This window comes from Leuciscus leuciscus (genome assembly GCF_965113295.1).
Source record: "Leuciscus leuciscus genome assembly, chromosome: 25".
Lineage (NCBI taxonomy): Eukaryota > Metazoa > Chordata > Actinopteri > Cypriniformes > Leuciscidae > Leuciscus > Leuciscus leuciscus.
Genome location: NC_138724.1, coordinates 27,569,193 through 27,595,264, shown reverse-complemented (window position 1 = coordinate 27,595,264; position 26,072 = coordinate 27,569,193). Strand labels below are relative to the sequence as shown.

At 35.7% G+C, this 26,072-nt stretch overlaps 3 protein-coding genes across 3 annotated transcripts; 2 read left to right on the top strand and 1 right to left on the bottom strand.

Annotated features, from left to right (window-relative positions):
• The first annotated feature begins 218 nt into the window (after positions 1 to 218).
• On the top strand, positions 219 to 8,774 carry rccd1 (RCC1 domain containing 1). The gene is made up of 8 exons (XM_082159397.1): positions 219 to 491; positions 1,956 to 2,180; positions 2,250 to 2,415; positions 4,060 to 4,181; positions 5,379 to 5,477; positions 7,066 to 7,215; positions 7,325 to 7,354; positions 8,494 to 8,774. Exons 1-8 carry the CDS (start codon positions 317 to 319, stop codon positions 8,649 to 8,651), a joined length of 1,125 nt encoding a protein of 374 aa, XP_082015523.1. The 5' UTR covers positions 219 to 316; the 3' UTR covers positions 8,652 to 8,774.
• Positions 8,701 to 15,447, bottom strand: cib1 (calcium and integrin binding 1 (calmyrin)). Its single transcript, XM_082159402.1, has 7 exons — positions 15,261 to 15,447; positions 15,112 to 15,146; positions 14,130 to 14,226; positions 13,838 to 13,991; positions 12,092 to 12,210; positions 11,914 to 12,002; positions 8,701 to 8,937 (listed from the first exon to the last, which is right to left on the bottom strand). The coding sequence occupies exons 1-7, from the start codon at positions 15,309 to 15,311 to the stop codon at positions 8,916 to 8,918; spliced, it is 567 nt and encodes a 188-aa protein (XP_082015528.1). The 5' UTR covers positions 15,312 to 15,447; the 3' UTR covers positions 8,701 to 8,915.
• A 1,117-nt stretch (positions 15,448 to 16,564) lies between these two features.
• metap2b (methionyl aminopeptidase 2b) lies at positions 16,565 to 25,031 on the top strand. The gene is made up of 11 exons (XM_082159396.1): positions 16,565 to 16,753; positions 18,989 to 19,090; positions 19,180 to 19,239; positions 19,326 to 19,428; positions 19,518 to 19,679; positions 21,578 to 21,759; positions 21,852 to 21,946; positions 22,243 to 22,339; positions 22,429 to 22,532; positions 23,406 to 23,521; positions 24,024 to 25,031. The coding sequence occupies exons 1-11, from the start codon at positions 16,594 to 16,596 to the stop codon at positions 24,274 to 24,276; spliced, it is 1,434 nt and encodes a 477-aa protein (XP_082015522.1). The 5' UTR covers positions 16,565 to 16,593; the 3' UTR covers positions 24,277 to 25,031.
• Positions 25,032 to 26,072: the final 1,041 nt, after the last annotated feature.

Below are 26,072 nucleotides of genomic sequence, written 5' to 3'. Positions count from 1 at the left end.
ACGGTAATATAATATAACGTTGATATAATATAATATAATATAATATAAAGGTAATATAATATAATACAATATAATATAACATAATATAATCATAGACTGTAAAAAATATATGATATACAACGATCTGTACTACAATCATAAAACATATCGATTGTGTTTTTATTAAGAACGCAACACAACTTTTATTTTGACAGCAGACATCGCTCGTGTTCCGACTTTAGACTTTCCTTATTGCTGCTGATGGAACTAAAATGCAACTTTCCATACATGAAAGCAAGTGGCAGTTCTTTGTGTTCATCACCACCAGGATAAGTCAATGAATTGGTTTGGTTTTGGTTTCAATGGCTTTGGTCAGATACGGCCGGCAGATGTAACCTGTAAAGTGAACACACCTGTCCTGATATCAGATGTGTGTAGATCATGTGTGATCAGATCAGACTGTAGAGTCAGAGCCAGCTGGAGCTCCAGAGCTCATGTGCATCACACAGACTGTAAGCGAACAAACATATTTTCTTAAATAGATGATTTTACTTTGCCTACAATATTAGTCACATTAACTATAGCCGATGAAGTAAAATAACTGGTAACACTTTACAATTAGGTTCACTAAGAATGAACAATACTTCTACAGCATTTATAAATCTTAGTTAATATTCATTTCAACATTTACGAATACATTATTAAAATCAAAGGTTGTATTTGTTAACATTAGTTAATGCACTGTGAACTAACATGAACAAACAACCAACAGCTGTATTTTTATTACTAACATGAACAAAGATTAATAAATACTGTACCAAATGTATTGCTCATTGTTAGGTCATGTTAGTTAATACATGAACTAATGTTAACTAATGAACCTTATTGTAAAGTGTTACCAAATAACTTTCTATTTACATATAATTTTTTATTAATATTTTAATATGATTCATATTTTGTGCATATCACTTACGTACATTTTATGCATATCCTTTGCTCACATTATATACTGTATTATATATATGTACAGTACAGGTCAAAAGTTTGGAAACATTATGTTTTTTTTATATTTTTGAAAGAAGTCTCTAATGCTTATCAAGGCTGCGTTTATTTGATCAAAAATACAGGGGGAAAAAACTGTAATATTGTGAAATATTATTACAACTTAAAACAATAGTTTTCTATTTGAATATACTTTAAAAAATAATTTATTTCTGTGATGCAAAGCTGAATTTTCAGGATCATTACTCCAGTCTATCACATGATCCTTTAGAAATCATTCTAATATTCTGATTTATTATGAGTGTTGGACACAGTTCTGCTGACTAATATATTTGATGAATAAAAGGTTAAAAAGAACTGCATTTATTCAAAAAAAAATTTTTTTTTCTAATAATATAAATCTTCTTTACTATCACTTTTTATCAATTTAACACATCCTTGCTGAATAAAAGTATTGATTTATTTCAAAAAAAGAAAGAAAAAAATGACTGACCCCAAATTACTGACCAGTAGTGGATATTGCTGTTACAAAAGATTTCTATTTTTAAAACATTTGCTTATTTTTTTATTTTTATTTTTTTTTATTCATCAAAGTATCCTAAAAAAGTATCACAGGTTATGAAAAAATATTAAGCAGCAGAACTGTTTCCAACTTTGATAATGAATCATCATATTAGAATGATTTCTAAAGGATCATGTGATAGACTGGAGGAATGATCCTGAAAATTCAGCTTTGCATCACAGAAATAAATGATAATTTAAAGTATAATAAATTGAAAACCAATTATTTTAAAATTGTAAAAATATATCACAATATAAAAAAAAAAATCTGTATTTTTGATAAAATAAATGCAGGCTTGATGAGCAGAAGAAGCTTCTTTCAAAAACATAAAAAATAGTAATGTTTCCAAACTTTTGACCTGTACTGTATATATATAACTGATGATCTTCTATCTATAATGGTTTTGTTGCAGGTGGCAGTCATGTGTGTGTGTCAGGGTTCGGGTCCGGGTCCGGGTCCGGTTCACCAGAACAGGTGTGCGGGGACACTTTTCCAGAGAGTCGGGGGTGCACAGACGCTCTCATCAGTGAAAGACACCTGACGCTCAACTTCACAGACAGAGTGGAATGCTGGGAAATACAGCAGCCACAAAACAAGCTGGTGTGGAAGAAGGAGCAAGACCTCTCTGACAACACCGGTAATAATACAGATGTGCACTGTGAATCTGTTGCTAGTGTAATGGTACTGATATGATGCATTTAAACAGGACAAACGGTCCCGCTGCCGTTGGTGCCAGGCGGGTACGTCATGCCCAGATCTCCTTTCTTCCGTGCGCTCCGGTCTGAACTGTGTGCCGTGAGCCTGGCGTTGGGCACAGAACACGCTGTGATGCTGACTTCAGACGGGACTGTGTATTCCTGGGGATCTGGAAGGTACGAGGAAGATTGCCAGTAACACTTTACAATAAGGTTGCATTAGTTAACATGAACTATCAATGCAAAATATTTCTAAAGCATTTATTAATCTTAGTTAATGTTAATTTCAGTATTTACTAATAGTATTTAATATTAATAGTATTTCATATTATTTAATAGACCCTGAGCTAACATGAATAGTTGTATTTTTATTTACGTATACTGTAACACATGTATTGCTCATTATTCGTTAATGTTAAAGGAATGACTATTTTGCCCAAAAGTATTAGATTAATTGTAGAACTAATCTGCATTTATGGGCGAGTCTCACTAAACCTGTCAAAAACATATCTGTGTCATTTTTCAGATTATAAATAAAAAAATTAAGCATATTTAAAAAAAAAAATCATGGAAATTAACCCACTGGTGCTGTTTTTTTACTTTATCGGAATGGCAGGAAACTTGGTAACGGATTTGGCACTTGGTGTGTGAACACACACACACACAAAAAATCATGGACATGATTGGAAAAGGTTAAACAGTCCTGAAAAAAAAATAGTCACACTTGTATTGTTCTCGTCAAAAACGAATTTCCTCTAGTGGAAGCGTTCGGTACTGCGCCTGAACAAAATCTGACTGAAAGCCCATTTATTGAGATATCAACCTCAAATTTGGAAACCAGCTTGTTTAGATTTAATCATATATTTAGATTATATATTTATTTATTAGCTTTGGTTTCCTCACAGTTTTAGAGTAAAACATGGTTAGAAAATATACATTTAAAATTAAATATTTCATAAACTTAAACTTCCATGTTCACTTTTTTTAACTTTTTGCCAAGTGTCTTTATGACGGTTAGTTTATGTTGGAAATTTCTTTTATTTACAGGTAATAAATGCTATTGCATAAATATAATTTGGCACCATAAAATTCCCTAAAAATACAAAGTATTGAATTATAAACATTATCGAACTAAAATATAGTACATACATTGGGGGGGGGAAGTGGTTATTTTTGCATTCACGTGAGCAGCACCAACATATTTTACCCACAAATTCTCATTACTGTAACAGCGTTTTTATTGTTAGCCTAAAACCATGCAAAATTATTTTTGGTTATTAAAAATAAAGCTAAAATGAATATAAATATTAGATGAAAAACTTAAAAAACTTAAATAGAAAAATTGCCATTGCAACTAATTGAAATAAAATAAGTTTAGATTGAAGTAATACAATTGCGAAAAATTAAAGCTAAACAGAAATATAAAAAACTAATAAAAGTGACAAAAGCACATGACAAAATTATTAAAAATACTAAAATTAAAAATAAAAGCTAATTCTAAATTTTAATAGATACTATAATAGTGGATAAATATAGCTAAAATAGCACAAAAAGCATTATTTTCACTGTAAATTATTTATATTTTATATATTATATTATTTATTATTTGTTGTACCACCTCTAATTTATGCTTATTGTGGCAAATCATTGTATTACAGTAATGTTTAATGTAAAATAAAACTGCCTTTTCGAGACTACATCGTTTTAAATAGATTTATTTAAAGCATTATTCATTTCTTTTGGTGTAAAATGTACTCGATGTGTCTTTAAACTACTCAGTTCCCATGCTGAATGTTTTAAGCTGGTGTGTTGTTTTGGCAGTCACGGTCAGCTGGGTCACGGCGCTCTGACGTCGCAGGACGAGCCTCAGGTAGTGGAGGCGCTGTGGGGCGTCCCGATCCGAGCAGTGTCCGCTGGGAGCTGGCACTCCGCTTCCGTCAGCGGTGAGATTATCCCACTAACATTCCCTGGCAAACTCAGCCGTTTGCTTGCTCTTTGTGAGCATACTGTAAACACACTGCCAAAAAAAAGTCTTGTCTTTTGTCTTGTTTCCAGTCCAAATATCTAAAAATTCTTAAATCAAGATGCATATGCTAAAGTAGTAAAATGCCATAAGATATTATGTCTTGTTTTCTGAGGGGGAAAAAATCCAAATGAAGTGAGTTTTTTCTTAAAACAGGCACAATTATCTGCCAATGCATTTTGATTGAAGAATTTTTAGATATTTAGACTGGAAACAAGACAAAAATACTAAGTAAGAATATCATTTTTTGCAGTGCGACAGCCACTTAAAGCCTTGTTTGATTGTTTTATGGTAAAAACGGCAATTGCAATTTTTAAAGATCATACCCCCTTCATTCCACTTTTGAATTGCTCTATCTGGTCATAGACTCAAAATTCCTTTGGCCAGAAGAAACATGTATAAAAAATTGTTTGTCCCAATGGCAGTGATTGTCTTAAATCGTACAATTTTCTAAAGTGATACAATAGTGTGTTTTGTTCTTTTTTTGAAAGATGGAAACAGTGTTTAATTGTATAATTTTGTTAATTATGTGTTGGTAATGTGTGATGTATTTTTAAGCATTAAAGCTACACTGTGTAGGATTTTCTCCCATCTAGCGGTGAAATTGTTTATGACTACCAACTGAATATTACTTTCTAGCCCCTCCCATTCCGAGGGCGTTTTAACTCCTACGATGGCCGTATTATTACAAATCTGCCGGCAGTCGTGAGTAATCTCCCCCTCGCATTCGTCACGGTGCCACTGAGTGTCAAAACGCAAAAGGCGAAGCTTGAATTTCCAGGTATGTCCCTCTTTGACTAATGTATTTTCAAGATGGAGGCGCAACATGGCGGCCGTCATTCGAGCGGCTCACTCGTATGTATTCTAAATGGCAGATTCTACGCTTACGAGAATACTTGATTAGTTGGTAGAAGTATTTGAACATTAATGAGCACATATCATTTTGAAAGAACAAAGTGTTTTTTTAAGAATCAACTTAAAAAATTACACAGTGTAGCTTTAATGTGAATGTATCTATGTCACCAGGGTCAAATTTCAGCATTGACAATAAAGTTCAACTCTACTGACTGTTCATCTGAAATCTGTCTGAAATAATTGTGTTGTTTATTGTGTTTAGCTGGCGGGGACCTGTATATGTGGGGCTGGAATGAAAGCGGGCAGCTCGGTCTGCCATCTAGAGGCCTGGAGGAGGAAAAACACAGAGCAAAAAGTGGTGGTAAAAGGACTTAAATATATATGACTTTACATAATGAATGTTTACTCAGGGCTGCCAACTCTCACGCATCGTTCTCATGCCACACATCCATTTTCTTACAAAGTGAAAAAACATTGCAGAGCAACGAATTAGACTAACTTTCAAATTCTGTCAATGTTATTCAAACATCGTATGCAACATGTGCAGCGCAAGTCTGTCATATAAGCTTCAAAACATTATAATTAGAACATCATAATTGTGTGTTTGGGTCATTGCTTTTAATGGTGAGACTTTTGTTTTTGTAATCAGTGCTTTCAAAAAGTATATAAAAATTTGTATTTAGATTTATCGGCCAAAATATCAGTTATCGGATTAAAAATATAAAGAATTATCGGTTATCGTTATCGGCCAATATAGCAGTTATCGGATTTAAAATATAAAGAATTATCGGTTATCATTATCGGCCAATATATCGATTATCGGATTTAAAATATAAAGAATTATCGGTTATCGTTATCGGCCAATATAGCAGTTATCGGATTTAAAATATAAAGAATTATCGGTTATCATTATCGGCCAATATATCAGTTATCGGATTTAAAATATAAAGAATTATCGGTTATCGTTATCGGACAAAATTTTCATATTAGTGCATCCCTAGAAATAAAGATGAATGAACATCAGAGAATGTATGTTGAAAAATACAGTACAACTTACTGAAATGTATCTTGTCTCATGTAATCACTCAGTCAGTGAGATGTGCATTTTGCTAAATATATGCACTATATACTGATAATTCTTTGTATTTTGAAAGCCAATTACAGATATATTGGCTGATAAATCTATTATAATCTTTTATACATTTATCGGCTACATAACATTATAATGAGAACATCATAATTGTGAGCTTGGGTCATGGCTTTTAATGGTGAGATTTTTGTTTTTCTAATCAGGCTATGAATTTTTTTTTTTTTTTTAAGTATATAGATTTATCAGCCAATATATCGGTTATCGGCTTTCAAATACAAAGAATTATCGGTATATAGTTAAATGAGACAAGATACATTTCAGTAAGTTGTACTGTATTTTTCCACATACCCTCTCTGATGTTCATTCATCTTTATTTCTAGGGATGCACTAATATGAAAATTTTGGCCGATAACGATAACCGATAATTCTTTATATTTTAAATCCGATAACCGATATTTTGGCCGATAAATCTAAATACAAATTTGTATAAACTTTTTGAGAGCCTGATTACAAAAACAATAGTCTCACCATTAAAAGCCATGACCCAAACACACAATTATGATGTTCTCATTATAATGTTAAGTGGCTTATATGACAGACTTGCGCTGCACATGTTGCACTGAACTGTACTTTCCTTTTTTTAAGTGATTTCAATCATATTTCAAGCAATTCAAAACCATCATGTTGATCAGTGCGCATCTGAAGTGTCTCAGCTGAAGGAAATAATACATTATTTATCAGCTTTAATATATCGGCCCGATAACTATAACATTAAAAATTACCATATATCGGCCAATACCGATATGGTTGCCGATATATTGTGCATCCCTAATTACTACATGTTTCTGTTTCTGTTAAGGAAACACTGACCAGACCATGAATAAAGATGAAAAGAACCAAGCCGATATGTTCATCTCAATCCAAGCGTTCCCTGCTCTAGTGGACGTCCCTAATGTGTCCGAGATCAGCAGGATCAGCTGTGGATCCCGTCATACAGCCGCCGTCACAGGTCACAATGCCATTGCATCAGTGGAGCATAAACTGGATCCCTGATGAAACGTAATACTGCTGGTCGACATGAAAAATCATTACCTTATTCTTTTCTTATTTCTTTGTAGGCACCGGGGATCTGTACACCTGGGGATGGGGTAAGAGTTTGCTTCGTTTTATTTTTTGTTAAATAAATCAACGTAAATAGACTGTAGATACACTACATTAAAGATTTTTTATATTTTGAAAGAAGTCTCATACTCACCAAGGCTGCATTTGCTACAAAAATACAGTAATTAAATATTTTCACAATTTTCTAATATGTGTTTGTTCAATATATTGTTAAACTGTAATTTATTCCTGTGATCAAAGCTGATATTTCAGCATCATTACTCCAGTCTTCAGTGTCACATGATCATTCAGAAATCATTCTAATATGATGATTTGATGATCAAGAAACATTCATAATTATTATCAGTGTTGAAAACAGTTGTGTACACATTTTTTTTCAAAATTCTTTGATGAATAGAAAGTTCAAAAGAACAGCATTTATTTAAAATATTTTCTAACATTATAAATGTCTCTACTGTAACTTTTGATCAGTTTAACTCATCCTTGATGAATAAAAGTATTGATTTATTTTATTTCTTTCCCCCAAAAATAAAAATAAAATGCTTACTCACCCCAAACTTTTTAACGGTAGTGTATATGTATGTACATGAATGAAGGAAAAATAAAACACTAAACTTGGTTATGGTATTTATCTGATAAAATTATTTGGCAAAAAAAGGCAAACTACAGTTACAGTTAAAATTTTACTGCGTAAAAAATGCATAAAAAAAAAAAAAGCTCTCATAGACCACAACATAATCAGTTATTAATATTTTTTTGGTTCTCTCTTGTTTTTGATGTGTTCATAATTTCTTTGCGTGACATCCTGGTCAAAAACCATGTACTATGTACTATGCGCACAACTACAAAATATGCTTACAAAATAAAAAATAAAAAGTAATATTTAAATAAAGGGTGAAGATTTCAATTTCCCGAGGCTGGACATCACTTTTGGCCACTACTGTATTTTTTTACAGGTTTCTTTGATGAACAGAAAGATCTTAAGAACAGCATTTATTTGAAATAGAATCTTTTGTAACATTATAAGTGTCTTTACTGTCACTCTTTTGTAACATTATAAGTGTCTTTACTGTCACTTTTGATTAATTCAGTGAGTCCTTGCTGAATAAAAGTGTTAATTCAAAAGTGCTAAAAGTTGCCTTTCCTCCATGTGTCACATGATCAGGTCATTATGGACAGCTGGGACACTGCAGTGAGAACAGCACAGATGAGCCGACGCTGGTGGATTATTTCCCTGCTCACAGCATGTGTGTTCAGGATGTTGTCTGTGGGTTGTGGAACACGTTTGTGTTCGCGGTGCCAAAAGAACAACCTCCATCCTGACAGAAACAGACCCATTTCAGAGTGACATATGAACACCAGGATGTCAAAGTTGCAGTGTTAAGAGTTTATTAAATTAGGTACAAATATATGATCTAAAATACAGGATAGAAAGTAGATTTTTTTTTAAAACAGTGAGTAAAAATGTTTTTCAAACATATAAACAGTAGAAAGATTAAACGAGAGAATACATTCACATGCTACATTATTGACAGATTAAAGGCGCGGGTGAAAAATCTGGACCGGAGAGCAGCTTCTGTGGAAACTTCACAACACAATCTTGAATGAACTGCAAAAGAACATTGTCAGTCAGTGAGGATCAGGAGAAATGCTGCGTTATGAGTTCAGAAGTCATTATTATTGTGTCATTTTGTTTTGGCAATTCCTGTTCCTGAAGTGTGTGAGTGAGTTCCTGAAGTGTGTGAGTGAGTTCCTGAAGTGTGTGAGTGAGTTCCTGAAGTGTGTGAGTGAGTTTCTGAGTGAGTTTCTGAAGTGTGTGAGTGAGTTTCTGAAGTGTGTGAGTGAGTTCCTGAAGTGTGTGAGTGAGTTCCTGAAGTGTGTGAGTGAGTTCCTGAAGTGTGTGAGTGAGTTCCTGAAGTGTGTGAGTGAGTTCCTGAAGTGTGTGAGTGAGTTCCTGAAGTGTGTGAGTGAGTTCCTGAAGTGTGTGAGTGAGTTCCTGAAGTGTGTGAGTTCCTGAAGTAAGTGTGTGAGTTCCTGAAGTAAGTGTGTGAGTTCCTGAAGTAAGTGTGTGAGTTCCTGAAGTAAGTGTGTGAGTGAGTTCCTGAAGTAAGTGTGTGAGTGAGTTCCTGAAGTGTGTGAGTTCCTGAAGTGTGTGAGTTCCTGAAGTGTGTGAGTGAGTTCCTGAAGTGTGTGAGTTCCTGAAGTAAGTGTGTGAGTTCCTGAAGTGTGTGAGTGAGTTTCTGAAGTGTGTGAGTGAGTTTCTGAAGTGTGTGAGTGAGTTTCTGAAGTGTGTGAGTGAGTTCCTGAAGTGTGTGAGTGAGTTCCTGAAGTGTGTGAGTGAGTTCCTGAAGTGTGTGAGTGAGTTCCTGAAGTGTGTGAGTTCCTGAAGTAAGTGTGTGAGTGAGTTCCTGAAGTAAGTGTGTGAGTGAGTTCCTGAAGTGTGTGAGTGAGTTCCGGAAGTGTGTGAGTTCCTGAAGTAAGTGTGTGAGTTCCTGAAGTAAGTGTGTGAGTTTCGGAAGTGTGTGAGGGAGTTTCGGAAGTGTGTGAGTGAGTTTCGGAAGTGTGTGAGTGAGTTTCGGAAGTGTGTGAGGGAGTTTCGGAAGTGTGTGAGTGAGTTTCGGAAGTGTGTGAGCGAGTTTCGGAAGTGTGTGAGCGAGTTTCGGAAGTGTGTGAGCGAGTTTCGGAAGTGTGTGTGTGAGTTTCTGAAGTGTGTGTGTGTGTGTGTGTGAGTTTCTGAAGTGTGTGAGTGTGTGAGTTTCTGAAGTGTGTGAGTGAGTTTCTGAAGTGTGTGAGTGAGTTTGTGAAGTGTGTGTGTGAGAGTTTCGGAAGTGTGTGTGTGTGAGTGACTGAAGTGTGTGAGTGACTGAAGTGTGTGAGTGAGTTTCTGAAGTGTGTGAGTGACTGAAGTGTGTGAGTGACTGAAGTGTGTGAGTGAGTTTCTGAAGTGTGTGTGTGAGTTTCTGAAGTGTGTGAGTTCCTGAAGTGTGTGAGTTCCTGAAGTGTGTGAGTTTCTGAAGTGTGTGAGTGAGTTTCTGAAGTGTGTGTGTGAGTTTCTGAAGTGTGTGAGTTCCTGAAGTGTGTGAGTTTCTGAAGTGTGTGAGTGAGTTTCTGAAGTGTGTGAGTTTCTGAAGTGTGTGAGTGAGTGAGTTTCTGAAGTGTGTGTGTGAGTTTCTGAAGTGTGTGAGTTCCTGAAGTGTGTGAGTTTCTGAAGTGTGTGAGTGAGTTCCTGAAGTGTGTGAGTTTCTGAAGTGTGTGAGTTCCTGAAGTGTGTGAGTTTCTGAAGTGTGTGAGTGAGTTCCTGAAGTGTGTGAGTTTCTGAAGTGTGTGAGTTCCTGAAGTGTGTGAGTTTCTGAAGTGCGTGAGTTTCTGAAATGTGTGTGTGTTTCTGAAGTGTGTGAGTTCCTGAAGTGTGTGAGTTTCTGAAGTGTGTGTGTGAGTTTCTGAAGTGTGTGAGTTTCTAATGCAATGTACAAACTAAAACTGAAATAAAATAATTGTAAAATAAATTAATAAAGCTATATAGAAATGTGTTTTTTTAACTAATAAAAGTGATAAAATGACATAATTACTAAAAATAGAAATATAAAAATAAAAGCAAATTCAAAATATTAATAAATGCTATAATAGTATATATTTTATACTAAAATAAAAGTGCATAAATCAGCTTGACATGTGTATGTCAAGCTTTATCGCTATTCACTAAATAATACAAACTAAACTGGGTTGCGTTTCCCAAAATCATAGTAAGCCGACAATAATTTACACAACAACAATGTACTAATAATGTTTCCTTTGCGTTTTCCGCGTATATATGACAGCATTGTCAAAACGATCCCACACGGATCCGCAAAACTGACTAAAATCACTCTATTCTGCTGCCAGGCCAGTAGGTGGCGATGTCACTTTATAAAGAAACACTACATGCCTATAGACGTTTTGCACCAGAGAAACGACGGCGCCGCCATCTTTAGAATATTGTCTTTTAACTTCCGGTTTTGCAGTCGCTCTGTATATCTCTATGGCATTGCTGTCCAGGAGTAATTAGCTTTTGAAGTGGATTTACTTAATGTAAAGTTAACGAAAGTTATCATGAGGACTGTGATGTTTAAAGCAGATGTCTTAACAAATGTCAGTCGACCGGGAAGATTTCAAAACGAGCCGTTCATTAATAAACACGCAGAATCGCTGTGAAACTACAGACCGGAAGTCAAAAGACAACGAGCGCCGCGCTGAAAAGGGGCGGGGCTACATAAGGTCTATAGACTGAACACGTTATACACATGCGCATGGCGTCACCATTTTTCACTAATCCGAGTTTTTTGTAGTTTACACGGAGCCAATAACGGTATGATGTAAATGAACGGCTAAAATGCATAAAATGTTTTACATTTTTAGTTAAAAACTGTGTCGTGTAAACGGCCCCTAAGTAGATCGTAGAAGTATTGCCACCAATGACCTCACAATGCTTTTGGGAAACGCAGCCCTGTACAGTAAACATTCGAAATCAAAACTTAATTAAACAACTAAAGGCAGCAAAATACGTCAGCTGACCAATTTGTAAATAAAATAAGCAAAATTCTCTCACCTGACAAAATCTGGAGATCTGGAGATGACATGCTGAAATTCGGAGAGGTTCACCGTTCCATCTTTATCGATGTCCGACTCCTCCAGGATCTGCACAATTACATTTGTTCACATGAGTAAAGTTCATCTTCTGACAGATGTCTCTCGTTTGTCATGTGACGTGTATCCACCGGACTCACATTGCTTAAGAGCTGCCTCATCTCCTCCGCAGTGAGACGAGTGTCGTCCGTCTCGCCGGTCAGGCAGTTCACCAGCTTCTCCAGATCTCTGGCATCAAGTGTCCCGTCGTCGTCAAAGTCTGCAGCGGAACAGAATAATGTTCAGGAACTGCTGTTTAATGGTGTTTGCTCAATTCAGAGTGTGTTCACACTTATGGTTCGGTTCGCTTGGTCGGGACTAATAAAGTCTGCTTAGCGTTCACATAGGATTGGAATCCACTGCTGCTTCAATGATTATGTAATGAGTGATTATAATCAAGGTATTAATAAATCTTTTTCCTTCTAAATATCACGAGTTGAATGACTTCTCTGGAGATTTTACTTTGTTATAGAAGTAACCAGTGTGATCATTGAAATGTTCTTTTCATGTATTCTTTAATGTCAGTATTTGATATCTGAATGCAGTGACAGTGCTTGCTCATTTAGCCCGGCTTCCAGAAATGAAATAGGGACATGTTTTGTGTTTGAGAAAGGTCTTCAACGTGTTAAAACATACAGGGGTCATTGAAGCCAATAGTTTAAGGGACCATTTCTCAGTTAAAGCCTTACTTTCCAGTTAGACTAAGGTGTAGCTCTCCTTGAGAAAGAACGCATTATCTTGATGTTTTGAGATGAGACTCCTGTTTATAGTTAGAGCCTGGCCAAATCCAACATTGGAAAAGCTGTGTGTCGGTGTGTGTGTTAGTCTTCTTGCTTACAGGTTAAGGAACCACTGGCATTATTGGAGATTGACTGAGTTGTTGTTCGAGACATGCTGGCACCCAGCAACCCAAATCTGCGACCTGGAAGGTCACGACGCGCCTAACTTCAGGGTCCGAGTGTCAGCTGCATGATCTATAGAGATATGCTTCAGTTTATCTGTATATGTGTGGAAATTTACTATGTTTATCAATTTCTTAGCCAATCAGAATCAACCTGTAAGCAATGACGTAGCTTAGACCTTGGAAATGGTATAACTGCTGTAATCTTTAACTGTAAGCGGGGCGGCCTACGAACTCCTGTGTGAGTCTTGAAGCTGACTTCTGCTGATGAAACTGCAAACTATCTTCAGTAAAACTTTTCTTCAATTTTTTATAATTCTGACTCCGGGTCTTCTTTCAAACATCTGGTCCTTGGGTCCTAAACTGTTAACCCCCTAACAATGCCAAACCTAAAGACATAGGGATATGTTTAAAATCTGATTGGCCGGCTTTTATTACGTATATTTTGTGACAAAACTTTCTGAACATCCGAAACAGTGCTGTGTTCTGGGCTAAATGTGCACGTTGTGTGTGTGTAGCTACATATGATGGTATTCTGACCAGCTGAGAACTTGTGTGTAAAGGAGTCAAAACAGCGTCAGGAATCCCTCCGTCACACACACTAACACACAGATCTGCTGCGAAGAGACGCGGTTCTGATCCTGTACTGAACTGTGATGGGAAACATTGCGACTATGAAGAGAAAAAACAGCTATGCTTGAGCTTTGTCCTTTTTAGGGTCGCATCTTGTGACATCATGTCCTGTTTGTGGTTCGTTTACATGTCTTTGGTCAGTGTTGTGTTGGCCTGAAACCTGAACACTTTCGGTGAGAGCGAGACTCGGTCTACTTGTTTGATGCACCAGGGCTCGGATGGCAGCGTTCACACTTATTCCGATGAACCGCACTAACAGCCCAAAGTGTGAACACACCTTAAACCTCAATCTTAAGAGCGTTCCAGCTATTACCAAAGATCCGGAAGGCGTAATGGGACTTGATTTCCAGGGTTGCCGAATCGCTGAAGGCACTCAAGAGGTCCAGGAAATCCTCAAAGCTCAAGCTGCCATCCCCCAAGTCACAGGTCGAGAAGACGTGACAAATCCTTTTCCGGAAGGGGTTCGACTGTGAAGGGATCGAAACACAGAATTTACAACAATAACAGCATATATACAGTTGAATAGGTGAATTTCGAAGGATTTTGCTTGAAGATAATGAACCCTATTTTAAGAAACATTATGGTTTCTAAATGTTATCTTTTACCTTCAGTTCAGGAAGCGTAAGGATCTTCTCCATGGACACCCTGGAGCCGTACGGCCCATTTTCTCTGCCCTGGAGTTCAGAGAATCTTTTGTGTGCCCTAAACAAACACATAATCAATGACAAAAGTATCAATACATTGAATGTCATTATCAATGTAATGACATTCAAACACTTTTAAGTGTTGGTTAAGCATCCAAATAAACTTCGGAGCCACTTTCGATAACTTTACTGTATGCTTATGTAGTTTAGCTATTGTCACAAGTAAATTGATACCTTGCTGTTACAAATTCACTTTGCAAGGAATGCCAAAGCAAAATGTACCATAGTAGAGAAGATGTATGTGAAAATCCAATAATAAAACTAATAAAATATTACAAAATATTACAAATGTAAAAACAAAATATAAAAATCAGGGTAACACTTTACATGTTACATGTACTTACACTATAGTAATAACAGTAAATTATGAAAAATTACAAGTAACTAACCCTAAACCAAACCCTAACCTTAATCGTAACTCTATAGTAAGTACGTAGTTAATTCATATTAATTGGTACGTGTTTGAGTAAGTACAATGTAACTACGTCACCTTAAAATAAAGTGTAACCAAAATCAGTTTTGGTTTTCAGTGACTGACATAAAGTTAATATATAATTATTAGGTGAAAAACTTCAATGAAAATTAGAATAGGCAGATCACTGAAATAAAATTACTAAAAGTAAAACTGATATAAAATTAAACCAGAGTTAAATATAAATATTAAAGATATAATTAAAATGACAAAGAAAATTATAAAACAGTTTTAAAATGAAAAAATAAAGGCTAATTTAAAATAAATACTTAAACAATAATAGCTTACTAAATAATACAATACAAAACAATTCAATTCTACAGTCAACATTCACAATTAAAACATAAGCAGACTGAAGGCAACAAAATATAACATAACAAACGAGTTTAAGTACATTATGACTTTACTTACAGTAAGATTTCTTGCTTAGTGAGAAATGTAAGCTCCTGTGTTACACAAAAAAGGAGAACATATAAACAAATATAAGCAACTCAACTCCTCTCTATAAAGAATACATTTATGTTCATAAATAATAAATATATTAAATGTGTCTGTCTCACCTGATACTCTGATAGAAGTTCTTTCGGCAACTTACTCGCGGTTCCCCCCATTAGTAAACTACAAAAAAGTCGATTAAAGTTACTATTGTTTCATAAAAACCGAGTTAACTGGCTGAAGTTTGGCTGTGTTTAGATAACGTTACCAGGCTAAACCACAGACAGGGCTAAACAAACTTTGGTCGAAAGGCTCTCCGCTTCCGCTTCCGCTTCCTGGATTACACGTCAGTTGCTATGGGAACAGATTTGCAGCGTTCAAAGACCACAATGGATTTTTCTCTTATCTTCTTTTATATGGGATTTTTTTATTATTACAAGGAAATAATGTTTAGTTGTAAAAAATAATAATAAAAAAATACCTTCTGCATATTCAACTGTGTTTTTATGTGGAGGATAACTGTATAATTTTCAGTGATCAGGTAACTAACAGATTTGAACTTGTTTATTCACCCTAATTAGTATATATTTTTAATGTTACAATGTTATTATTACAAGCAGTGAATAATACTGATGATTAACGTGTATTTAATACATAATAATTTCCTGGAGCATCTGATTACACATTGTTATTGTTAGTTCTATGGTTTATGATCGTGTCATATATTATTCTGACCACATGTTTTGAAGGAAAGACATTAAATTATTCATATCTTATCATGTTGCTCTGTCTTGGATCTGCAATTTGCCAATGATTTCAGAAGGTGGCATCATATCACTAATAATAAATGATCATGCCAACTATGATGTATTTATTTATTCATGAAATAAATAAATAAACAATTTATTTACAATTTATAACATTGTATAGCCATGTATCTTCTTCGTTTATGCAGTACGCTTAGGTGATCAAAGTTATTTTGAGGTTTTAAATCTTACGTTATGCTTTTAATTCGATAAGAATGAGCTCTTGTATTAAAGAAAATATTACAACACTAAAAAATACTGGGTTATTTCAATCCATGTTTGGGTCAAATATGGACAAACCCAAACGTTGGATAAAAAAATTAAACGTTAAATAAAAAAATTAAACCAACGGTTAAAAATGTATACCAACGAAATAAAAGTGAAATAAAAGCAATTAAAAACACATTTTGCTTTTTTAATCTGGGGCCCCAAACCATTAATTTTTGTTTTTCGTGTTTGACATATGCTGTCAAAACATGTAATAATAAATATAATAGAGGATCAAATAAGTTCTTATAAAGTTTTGCGGGATCAGGATGGGTTTAGCGTGTTGGACCTTTTCTCGAGTAAAAAGGTCCATCCAGCTCTACTCACAGTGATCCCGCCCCCACATGACGTAGGCTTCTCCCACAATCCCTCGCGCGGTCACATCATGGCGGACGAGCTGGCGCAAGAGCTGCAGTCCGTAGCTGCAAAAATGCAGATTTTACCGAACGGAGACTCTCACCTTCCCAAAGTAGACGCGGATCCCGTTGACGAGACCGGGAAGAAGAAGAAAAAGAAGAAGAAGAAGGGAAAAGCGGCAGCCGTAGGTAATAAAGACGGAGGAAAGTGTCGCGTGGCCCTGCCATTTACTGCCCTTTCTGGTGATCCCATTAGAGCTCGCTATTCTTGTATCTAATTCAGAGGACATTTTTATACTAGGGACTAAACGTGTTTTAGCAGACCTTAATGTTGATCTCATGCTCTGGGGTGTTCGGTTAAAGCCTGGTTGGAGGGTTAAACTAGCTGGCGAACTCATGGCAGTTGTGTAATGTTGTTATGAGAGGGCACAGTGACTCCACGTGCGTTATATGTCTGTGTGCTTTATGTCTGTTGAATTACAATATCTACATCGAATTCCCTTGACTATTCTGCAGAAGTGTAAAGAGTCCTTGAAAACCATACTTGAGGAAAAGTACAGTAAAAAATGACCCATTACAAGTTACCAATACCACTTGAGTATTTGATTTTAACAGTATTTTAGTATTTTGTACTCATAATGAATGTAGGAGATGCACTAGTCCTCAACATCCAAGAGTAAAACAAGAAACAGTTGATTTGGGAGGAGAGCAAGATCACGTTTTGTTTCTAAAATCAAAATTAAACTGAACGTCTCAATATTGCAGCTGACAGAACTAACAGTTGCAGAAATAAACTGCTGCAGAACGAGTTATGAGTCATGCAAAATGTAACAAGAAACTGCATTACTCATTACAAATGTATTGGAGTAAAGAGTACATAAACTTAAAGGGATATTTCACCGCTGGAAAGATGAATGTGTATTTAAATTGGGTAGAAATGTGAAATTATTTTAGAAGTTGGTGCCTTCTAGACTGAGAAAAGCCAGAAAATGTATTTTTGGCTCATGTGGATGAAAGACTACAACTCCCAGAATGCACTTGCTTCGCTGCCCTACGAGGACACTCCCAAGCCACGCCCCCCGGTTACAGAGGGCAGTATCGGGAGAAATGATACAGCTAGGCTACTAGTCGACTCGAAACTGAAAAGACAGTGTTTTATCGTGAGATCCCCCTATGGGCGGGCTGAACACATGCGGGACGAGCTCCTCCTATTGGCTGTAGTCTCTCGCCTCTGGACAAAAGAGCCTCAGATGACGATAAATGACGGTTTTTGCGTCATCGGAGGGTTTTTGTCCAGACACACAATACAGAAATCTCTGCTCTCAGGGGGACATGAGGGAGGGAAGCACGGTCAAATGAAAATACTACCGGGTTTCTACTGATACAAAGCTTAACGCTAATCGGTGAAGTATCCCTTTAATAAAAAATGTAGTCAAGTAGAGAGTTACATTTGCTAATATCTTTGATACTCTGTAAAGCTACAAAGTAGGCAAAAATATACAGTACAGGCCAAAGGTTTGGACAAATTACTATTTTTAATGTTTTTGAAAGAAGTTTCTTCTGCTCATCAAGCCTGCATTTATTTGATCAAAAATACAGAGAATTTTTTTTTTTTATGTTGTGATATATTATTACAATTTAAAATAATTGGTTTTCAATTTATTATACTTTAAATTATAATTTATTTCTGTGATGCAAAGCTGAATTTTCAGCATCATTACTCCAGTCTATCACATGATCCTTTAGAAATCATTCTAATATGATGATTCATTATGAGTGTTGGACACAGTTCTGCTGCCTAATATATTTGATGAATAAAAGGTTAAAAAGAACTGCCTTTATAAAAAAAATAAAAAAAAATTTAATAATATAAATCTTCTTTATCACTTTTTATCAATGTAACACATCCTTGCTGAATAAAAGTATTGATTTATTTCAAAAAAATTACTGACCCCAAATGACTGACCAGTCGTGTATATTGTTGTTACAAAAGATTTCTATTTTTAAAACATTTGCTTCTTTTTTAAAAACTTTTTATTCATCAAAGTATCACAGGTTATGAAAAAATATTAAGCAGCAGAACTGTTTCCAGCTTTGATAATGAATCATCATATTAGAATGATTTCTAAAGGGTCATGTGATAGACTGGAGTAATGATCCTGAAAATTCAGCTTTGCATCACAGAAATAAATGATAATTTAAAGTATAATAAATTGAAAACCAATTATTTTAAATTGTAATAATATATCACAATATTAATTTTTTTTTTTCTGTATTTTTGATCAAATAAATGCAGGCTTGATGAGCAGAAGAAACTTCTTTCAAAAACATAAAAAATAGTAATGTTTCCAAACTTTTGGCCTGTACTGCACTTAAAGTAATTACATTTACTCAAATACTTTACTCCACTGCTATTCTGCACAGGGAACCATGAGGGTGAAGGAGAGTCGGACATCACCAAAGTGGCCAAACAAATGGAGAAACAAACTTTAGAAGAACAAGAGAAAGAGGACGAGCCAGAGGAAGGTTTGTCTAAAGATACCATTGCGAATGCACGTGCACATGTGACAAGCGTAGGTTTGAGCACGAATCTTGTTTTGTTTTTATATTGGCAGATGGTGAGGAGGGAGATTCAACTGGGAAGAAGAAGAAAAAGAAGAAGAAAAAGAAAGGCCGTGAGTGATTATTCAAATACTTCATACTGTATAAAAATGCCCTTGTTACTCGCAATATGGATGTTTATGTTCTTGTTCTCTTTCAGCCAAAGTTCAAACAGATCCTCCATCCGTTCCCATCTGTGAGCTTTATACCAGTGGAGTTTACGCCAAGGGCCAGGAGTGTGAATATCCACCCGTGCAAGATGGGTAACAGACAACAGCCGCTTATTGACACACTCTAAAACCTGTAGTCAACCAGTGTAAAGAAACCTCACAGTGTTTTATCTCCTTTGCAGACGGTCTGCTGCGTGGAGGACCACCAGCGACGAGAAGAAGTTTTTGGATCAGGCGAATGAGGACATGTGGAATGACTTCAGACAGGCTGCCGAGGCGCACCGGCAGGTCAGGAAGTACGTCATGAGCTGGATCAAGCCGGGCATGACCATGATCGAGATCTGGTGAGCAAAACCATCATGAGCTTTGCTTTAATAGGCTGTTTTTGAAACGATGATGTGGAAACTCATTAAATGTGATATAAAACCTGTTGGGCTGTATTAGTAAATGCAAAATGTATCAAGTCATATATCATTTTTATTTAATTTTTTTAATCGTTTTTTGTGATTTAAAAAAAATGCGGGTTTTCTGTGCCTGTTTTTAGGGCTGCAAAATTGTGTGATTATTGATATGGTTATAAAATATTATTTAATATTGTAAATAATTTTTGTTTTTATTATTGCTAAATTAAAAATGTAAAACTTACAAAAAAATGTATAGTATTACTATCGTTGTATTGCTGGTGTCTTAATTTCTTTTCCTCCAAACTTTAAACCATCAAACTTTTATTTTGACAGAGAACTGAAAGCTTCTTTTATTAAGGACTTCTCATTTAATAATTTTTATTCCTTAAAGGGATGGTTTGGAGTAAAATCAAATCCTTGCACCATGACCTCGAGCCAAATGATCCTTATGATCGCTTTCTGCCAGGACTTTTACGGGCTTTTCCCAAACCCCTGAAGTGACGTTGACGTCCAGGTTAGCGGTAGCATTAGCCATCAGGCAAGTGTTATTTCAATAAACTCCTGATGTACTTACAAACTTTCCAATGCCTCGTTTTATGAGTACAGAACCTATTTGTACTACTGTAGAAGTTTGGTACCATTCTGGGCATTATTAGTGGGGAAATTTACGAGATACAGCCTTGGATCCATTAGCGCCTGCACTAAACCATCCGGCTGATATCTCTAAATAAGCTCTAACTTTATATAATAATGTTCAACCAAGGGGAAAAAAAGGCTTCTGGGGGGGGTGTTTGGCTCGAGGTCATGGTGCAAAGGACCCTAGGTTGATTTTACTCCAAACTATCCCTTTAATACATATATATGTGTCTAACATGGGACTGGGGCTCCAAATTAGCCTTTGGCTAGTAGCCTGTATGTAGAGCATTAGCTGCTTGAAATTATAGCAATGTTATTCTGTATTGTCCCTGTTTAATAAATAAATGACAAGTATGGGAAGATGTTGCGTTCCTAAAATGCATGTTAACCTCTTAAGTGTCACCGGCCCACCGGTGGGCCCAAAATCATTACATATTTAAAACAGTAATATCCTATAATAAACATAAACTAATCTTGACAAACTATATATCATTTGAAAGCTTACAAACTCTAGTTTTCATATTTGGTGAATGATTTTCAAAATAAATTAGAGAGGATCTGTAATCATCCATTAAATTATTTTAGAAAAAAAGATATTAAAATGTTTTTAATAACGCATATGGAAATGGAGGCGCCCTTATATGGGCAGTAATGGAGTCCGGTTGTCACCTAGTGAAAATGTTTGGTACTGCGCCCAAACAAAATCTCACTGAAAGCTCATTTTTTTGAGATATCAACCTAAAATTTGAAACACAACTTATTCAGATTTTTGGCTTTGATTTTCTAGCAGTTTGAGTCGGCCAGGTTTTAAAAATATATATTTTATATAAAATATGAATAATAATTTTTTTTACATTGTACATTTTCATAAACTCAAACTTCTATAACTTTTTTTTTGTTTCACTTTCTTAATTTATTTCACTTCAACAAAAATCCACCAAATGTCTTCTTTAAAACAAGACCAATTTTACGTCTCTACTCCAAAGCATTCTTTAATTACAACCATTTAAAGTCGAAATGTGCATTTTCATGTATATTTAAAAAAGGGGGGGTGACACTTAAAGGGTTAAAGCGACCCAAATTTGTTGTAAAAGAACACATCACTCTGAAACACGAGAAATCTCAGCCATAATTGCAGTAGTTCCATATTGACACTCATTGGCACTAATCCACTGTTCACATCTTGTTTTTTCCCCTGACAGTGAGAAACTGGAGGATTGTTCTAGGAAGTTGATCAAGGAAAATGGTCTGAATGCTGGTTTGGCTTTTCCGACCGGCTGCTCGCTGAACCACTGCGCGGCTCACTACACTCCTAACGCGGGAGACCCCACCGTTCTCCAGTACGACGACGTCTGCAAGATTGACTTCGGCACGCACATTAATGGTGCGTCTTTAATCATTCCTTATCCGTCTTGATTCCTTCCTGGTGCTTTTCTTGCTGATCTTTAGAGATGTTTGATGATTATGGCATTCCAGGTCGAATCATTGACTGTGCCTTCACCGTCACCTTCAACCCAAAGTACGACAAACTGCTGGAAGCTGTGAAAGATGCCACAAATACTGGAATTAAGGTAGAGTCTCACCTTTTTGCATTGTGATGCTATTTTCCGTGACAACACACATTTTTCTCTTGTCAATGTTGTTACTCTTTGCAATATTACTGTTAAATACAGTAAAAAGTACAAAAATACAGTAAAAACAGTAACATTGTGAAATATTACATTTTAAAATGTTATTCTTGTGAAATTTTCAGCATCATTACTCCTACATTTTTTTAACAGTAGTGCAAGTTAAATGTATAAAAAGACTAGAAACATGTTTTATTGGCATTTCAGTGATTGTTGTAAAGGTTATTATTTTATTTCAGTGCGCAGGTATTGATGTTCGCTTGTGTGACATTGGAGAGTCGATTCAAGAGGTTATGGAGTCTTACGAAGTGGATCTTGATGGAAAAACATATCAAGGTAAAAATAAAATAGCACTACCTTTAACATCAAAGACTTATAAATAACACAAGATATGATGTTGCAGATGACATTATTTTTCTTTCCAGTGAAACCAATCAGAAATCTCAATGGCCACTCGATTGGACAGTACCGGATACATGCAGGCAAGACGGTGCCGATAGTGAAAGGAGGAGAAGCCACCAGGATGGAGGTGTGTCCGGACTTTTTTGTTTTACAGATTTGAACATAGCTTTAACCCTTTTTATTTGGGTTGTTGCCTGTATATTTAGAGTTTACCATAACAAGGAAAAGGAAGGCTGTGTTTTTGCCTCTCAGGAGACAGACTTTATCTTAGGAGAAGGGACAGACAGTCTTGAGAGAGTCTCATTCTGAGGGTTTAAGGCTGAGTTTGGGTGTGCCAGAATTATCAACCCAACACTCTATCAGTCACGCCACAGGGCTTAAAGAGAGGTGTAGTCAAGTACACTAGCACTCAAAAGTTTGGGGTCGGTAATATTTATTTAATGTTTTTGAAACGGGTCTCTCATGCTCACCAAGGCTGCATTTATTTGAGTAAAAACCGCAATATTGTGAAATATCATTACAATTTGAAATAACTATTTCATATTTGAATATGTTCAAATGTAATTTATTCCTGTGATCAAAGCTGAATTTTCAGCATCATTACTCCAGTCTTCAGTGTCACATGATCCTTCAGAAATCATTCTAATATGATGATTTGATGCTCAAAATGCATCTCTAATTATTATCAATGTAAAAAATTTTGTGAAACCATAATACAATATTTTCAGGATTCTTTGATGAACAGAAAGTTCAAAAGGACAGCATTTATTTGAAATAGAAATCTTTATAACATTGTAAATGTCGTTACTGTCACTTTTCATGTGTTTTTTAAGTAAAATTAATTACTTAACAAAAATAATTTTTACTGACCACAAACTTTCACTTTGTCAAGTCGACATTGTAAATCTGCTCCTCCATTTTGAAAGCGATTATGTAGTGTTGTAAATCTCATTGTTAATGGTTTAGTTCTGCCATTTTGACGGTGTTTCCTCTTTTACAGGAAGGAGAGGTTTATGCCATCGAGACCTTTGGAAGCACTGGGAAAGGCATGGTGCATGATGACATGGAGTGTTCCCATTACATGAAAAACTTTGAAGTTGGTCATGTGCCAATAAGGTGAGAAACTAGTCCTAACTAGTCCTTGTCCTTACTAAGTTTCCAGCGACAAGCAATCTGTCAATCACAGCCAATCAGAAGATATTTGACATTTAAAGGGATAGTTCACCCAAAAATAAATTCTGTAATTTACTCACCCTCAAGTTCCAAACCTGTACGAGTTCTGCGAAACACAAAAGAGATTTTGAAGAATGTCAGCAATCAAACAGTAGATGAGCCCCATTGACTTCCATAGAAATTGTTATATTTCCATACTATGGAAGTTAGCTCAACTGTTTGGTTATTGTTTTAGTCGACATTCTTCAAAAATAACTTTTGAGTTCAGCAGAAGAAATTAATTCATACAGGTTCACACCAACTTGAGGGCAAAATGACAGAATTTTTGTGTGAATAATCCCTTTAATGTACTGGGAGCTCGCATATGATGCTTAAAGTTCCCTAAATGGGCAACTCACAAGATTTTAGAACAGAATTATGTAATGTTCATGTTCATCTTTCCCAGACTCCCCAGAGCCAAGCACTTGTTGAACGTGGTCAACGATAACTTCGGCACCCTCGCCTTCTGCCGCCGTTGGTTGGATCGCCTCGGTGAGAGCAAATATTTAATGGCGCTGAAGAACCTCTGTGACCTGGGTATCATCGACCCCTACCCGCCTCTGTGCGACACCAAAGGCTGCTACACGGCCCAGTTTGAACACACCATCCTGCTGAGACCCACGTGCAAGGAAGTGGTCAGCCGAGGAGACGATTACTAGGCCTCCACGTCACCCGTTTTTTATAAATCTGTCCTCTGCTTTCTTATCACATGAGTATTTGATGGGTAAAGACCTGAGTAAGTTAATAAGCTGTGCCTTCTTGTTTTTAAAATGCTAGTATTTGTTTGTATAAAGGATGGTTGGAGGTAAAGATGTCCCCTTGTTTAACCGTGGTGTAACTCACTGGCACAGAAGTGCCCACACGTAAAGTGCTCTAGAACCATTTTGTAAATGCAGACAACAATATGGTTAGCTTTTGACCAATGAGCAACCCAGGAAAATGTGAAGTCAAAACCACATTTTCAGTATCATCTGGATTAGGCTGTTGCGCATTTAATATTGCACGTTTTTTTGTACACAAATCTTGGTCTAAGAGAGATTAGGAAATGTTCTAGTTTTGATTTATTTTCTTTATCAAGTGCTGTTTGTTTCTCCTTTTCAGTTTGATTCAATTGCTCATTTAGGCTGAAAAAGAGGACAAGATATTATTAAAGGTGGGGATTTGGCTTTATTCCTTAGTGCAAGAACTGACTTTAATGTAACATAGACCCTAAGATACTAAAATACTCATTGAAACATGCTTTCCTCTAAGAGCGGGCACTCATAACAAAAGTGGCGGTGATGATGATGTGTAAACATCTTTATTTTGGCTATGCTTGATTTCAGGTAAAGCCTGTTTGAAATCACCTTTCTCGGAATAAAGCACATGTGGTGTTTTATTTTGAAGTACAAATAAAATTTATAAGAAATTGTGATCTGCATGTTTCATGGTTTTTTTCTTTTTCCTTTCAAGGCTTCATGTGTAACCAAGACTGATGTTCAATTTATGAAATGTAGAATTTAACCATAAATGAATATATCTATCTTGAAAATGTGTATTTTGTCACCACTTCTAGACAAAATTATATAAAATGTGATTGGGTCACACTTTGTGAAAATATTAATGCACATGTGAAAAGTTGGCTCGCAAAATCATTTACAAGTTCAAAAAAAGTAATCTTCTAAAATTAGATTACATTTCATTCAGACAAACAAAAACAGAATGTAACGTAAATATCAACTGCTCGAACGCTTTCCGTTAGGTTGGTATCTTGACGTACATTGACGAAACGTAAGTACTGTTGTTATTCATACACATTTTTATCACATCACAAGAACATATTTTAGTGTTTTGTTTAAATGGTCTTAAAAATAGTCGACGTTTCGTTTGGCTAAGTAACGTTAGTTTGATTGGCGTGAGGCGAACTCAACAGACGAGCCTCGAAAATTACCCAATTTATTTTAAAAACTCGACCCTTTTGTCGTAATTCATTAAGTTATTTAGAGTTAGCTGGAAAATGTTACTCTGAAAATGGCACTATTTCTCATAAAAGTCCAAATTTTTTGTTAGTATTTGGTCCAAACTCAAGTACACAAGAGGGGCGTCACTCCAGCGAATTTTCGCGGTTAGGGCGAAATATTTCTTAAAGGGATAATTCACCCAAATTTAAAATTCTGTCATTAATTACTCACCCTCATGTCGTTCCAACCAAACTTAGTGTTTTCTTCGGAACACAAATGAAGAGATTTTTGATGAAATAAGAGATTTTTGTCCCTCCATTGACAGCTACATTACCACTTTGACGCTTCAAAAAAGTTAATAAAGAGAGATTACAAAACTAATCCATATATGATTTGAGTGGTTTAGAAGAGACACGGTCGCTCGCTTTAGGCCTATGATGAACAGATTGAATTTTGGCTTTTATTCACATATAATTAACATTGATTAGCATTCAAGTTGGTCATTAAAATTGGCC

What these genes read in the sequence shown, in the direction of transcription:
- metap2b (XM_082159396.1), top strand. Translation starts at nt 16,594, where the DNA reads ATGGCGGACGAGCTGGCGCAAGAGCTGCAGTCCGTAGCTGCAAAAATG. An exon ending in GGGAAAAGCGGCAGCCGTAG is followed by an intron (nt 16,754 to 18,988) that starts GTAATAAAGACG and finishes TATTCTGCACAG; the next exon opens with GGAACCATGAGGGTGAAGGA. An exon ending in GTTGGTCATGTGCCAATAAG is followed by an intron (nt 23,522 to 24,023) that starts GTGAGAAACTAG and finishes CATCTTTCCCAG; the next exon opens with ACTCCCCAGAGCCAAGCACT.
- rccd1 (XM_082159397.1), top strand. Translation starts at nt 317, where the DNA reads ATGAATTGGTTTGGTTTTGGTTTCAATGGCTTTGGTCAGATACGGCCG. An exon ending in AGACCTCTCTGACAACACCG is followed by an intron (nt 2,181 to 2,249) that starts GTAATAATACAG and finishes GCATTTAAACAG; the next exon opens with GACAAACGGTCCCGCTGCCG. An exon ending in GCACTCCGCTTCCGTCAGCG is followed by an intron (nt 4,182 to 5,378) that starts GTGAGATTATCC and finishes TATTGTGTTTAG; the next exon opens with CTGGCGGGGACCTGTATATG.
- cib1 (XM_082159402.1), bottom strand. Translation starts at nt 15,311, where the DNA reads ATGGGGGGAACCGCGAGTAAGTTGCCGAAAGAACTTCTATCAGAGTAT. An exon ending in ACTAAGCAAGAAATCTTACT is followed by an intron (nt 14,227 to 15,111) that starts GTAAGTAAAGTC and finishes GTGTTTGTTTAG; the next exon opens with GGCACACAAAAGATTCTCTG. An exon ending in TTACGCCTTCCGGATCTTTG is followed by an intron (nt 12,211 to 13,837) that starts GTAATAGCTGGA and finishes GTTCCGCTGCAG; the next exon opens with ACTTTGACGACGACGGGACA.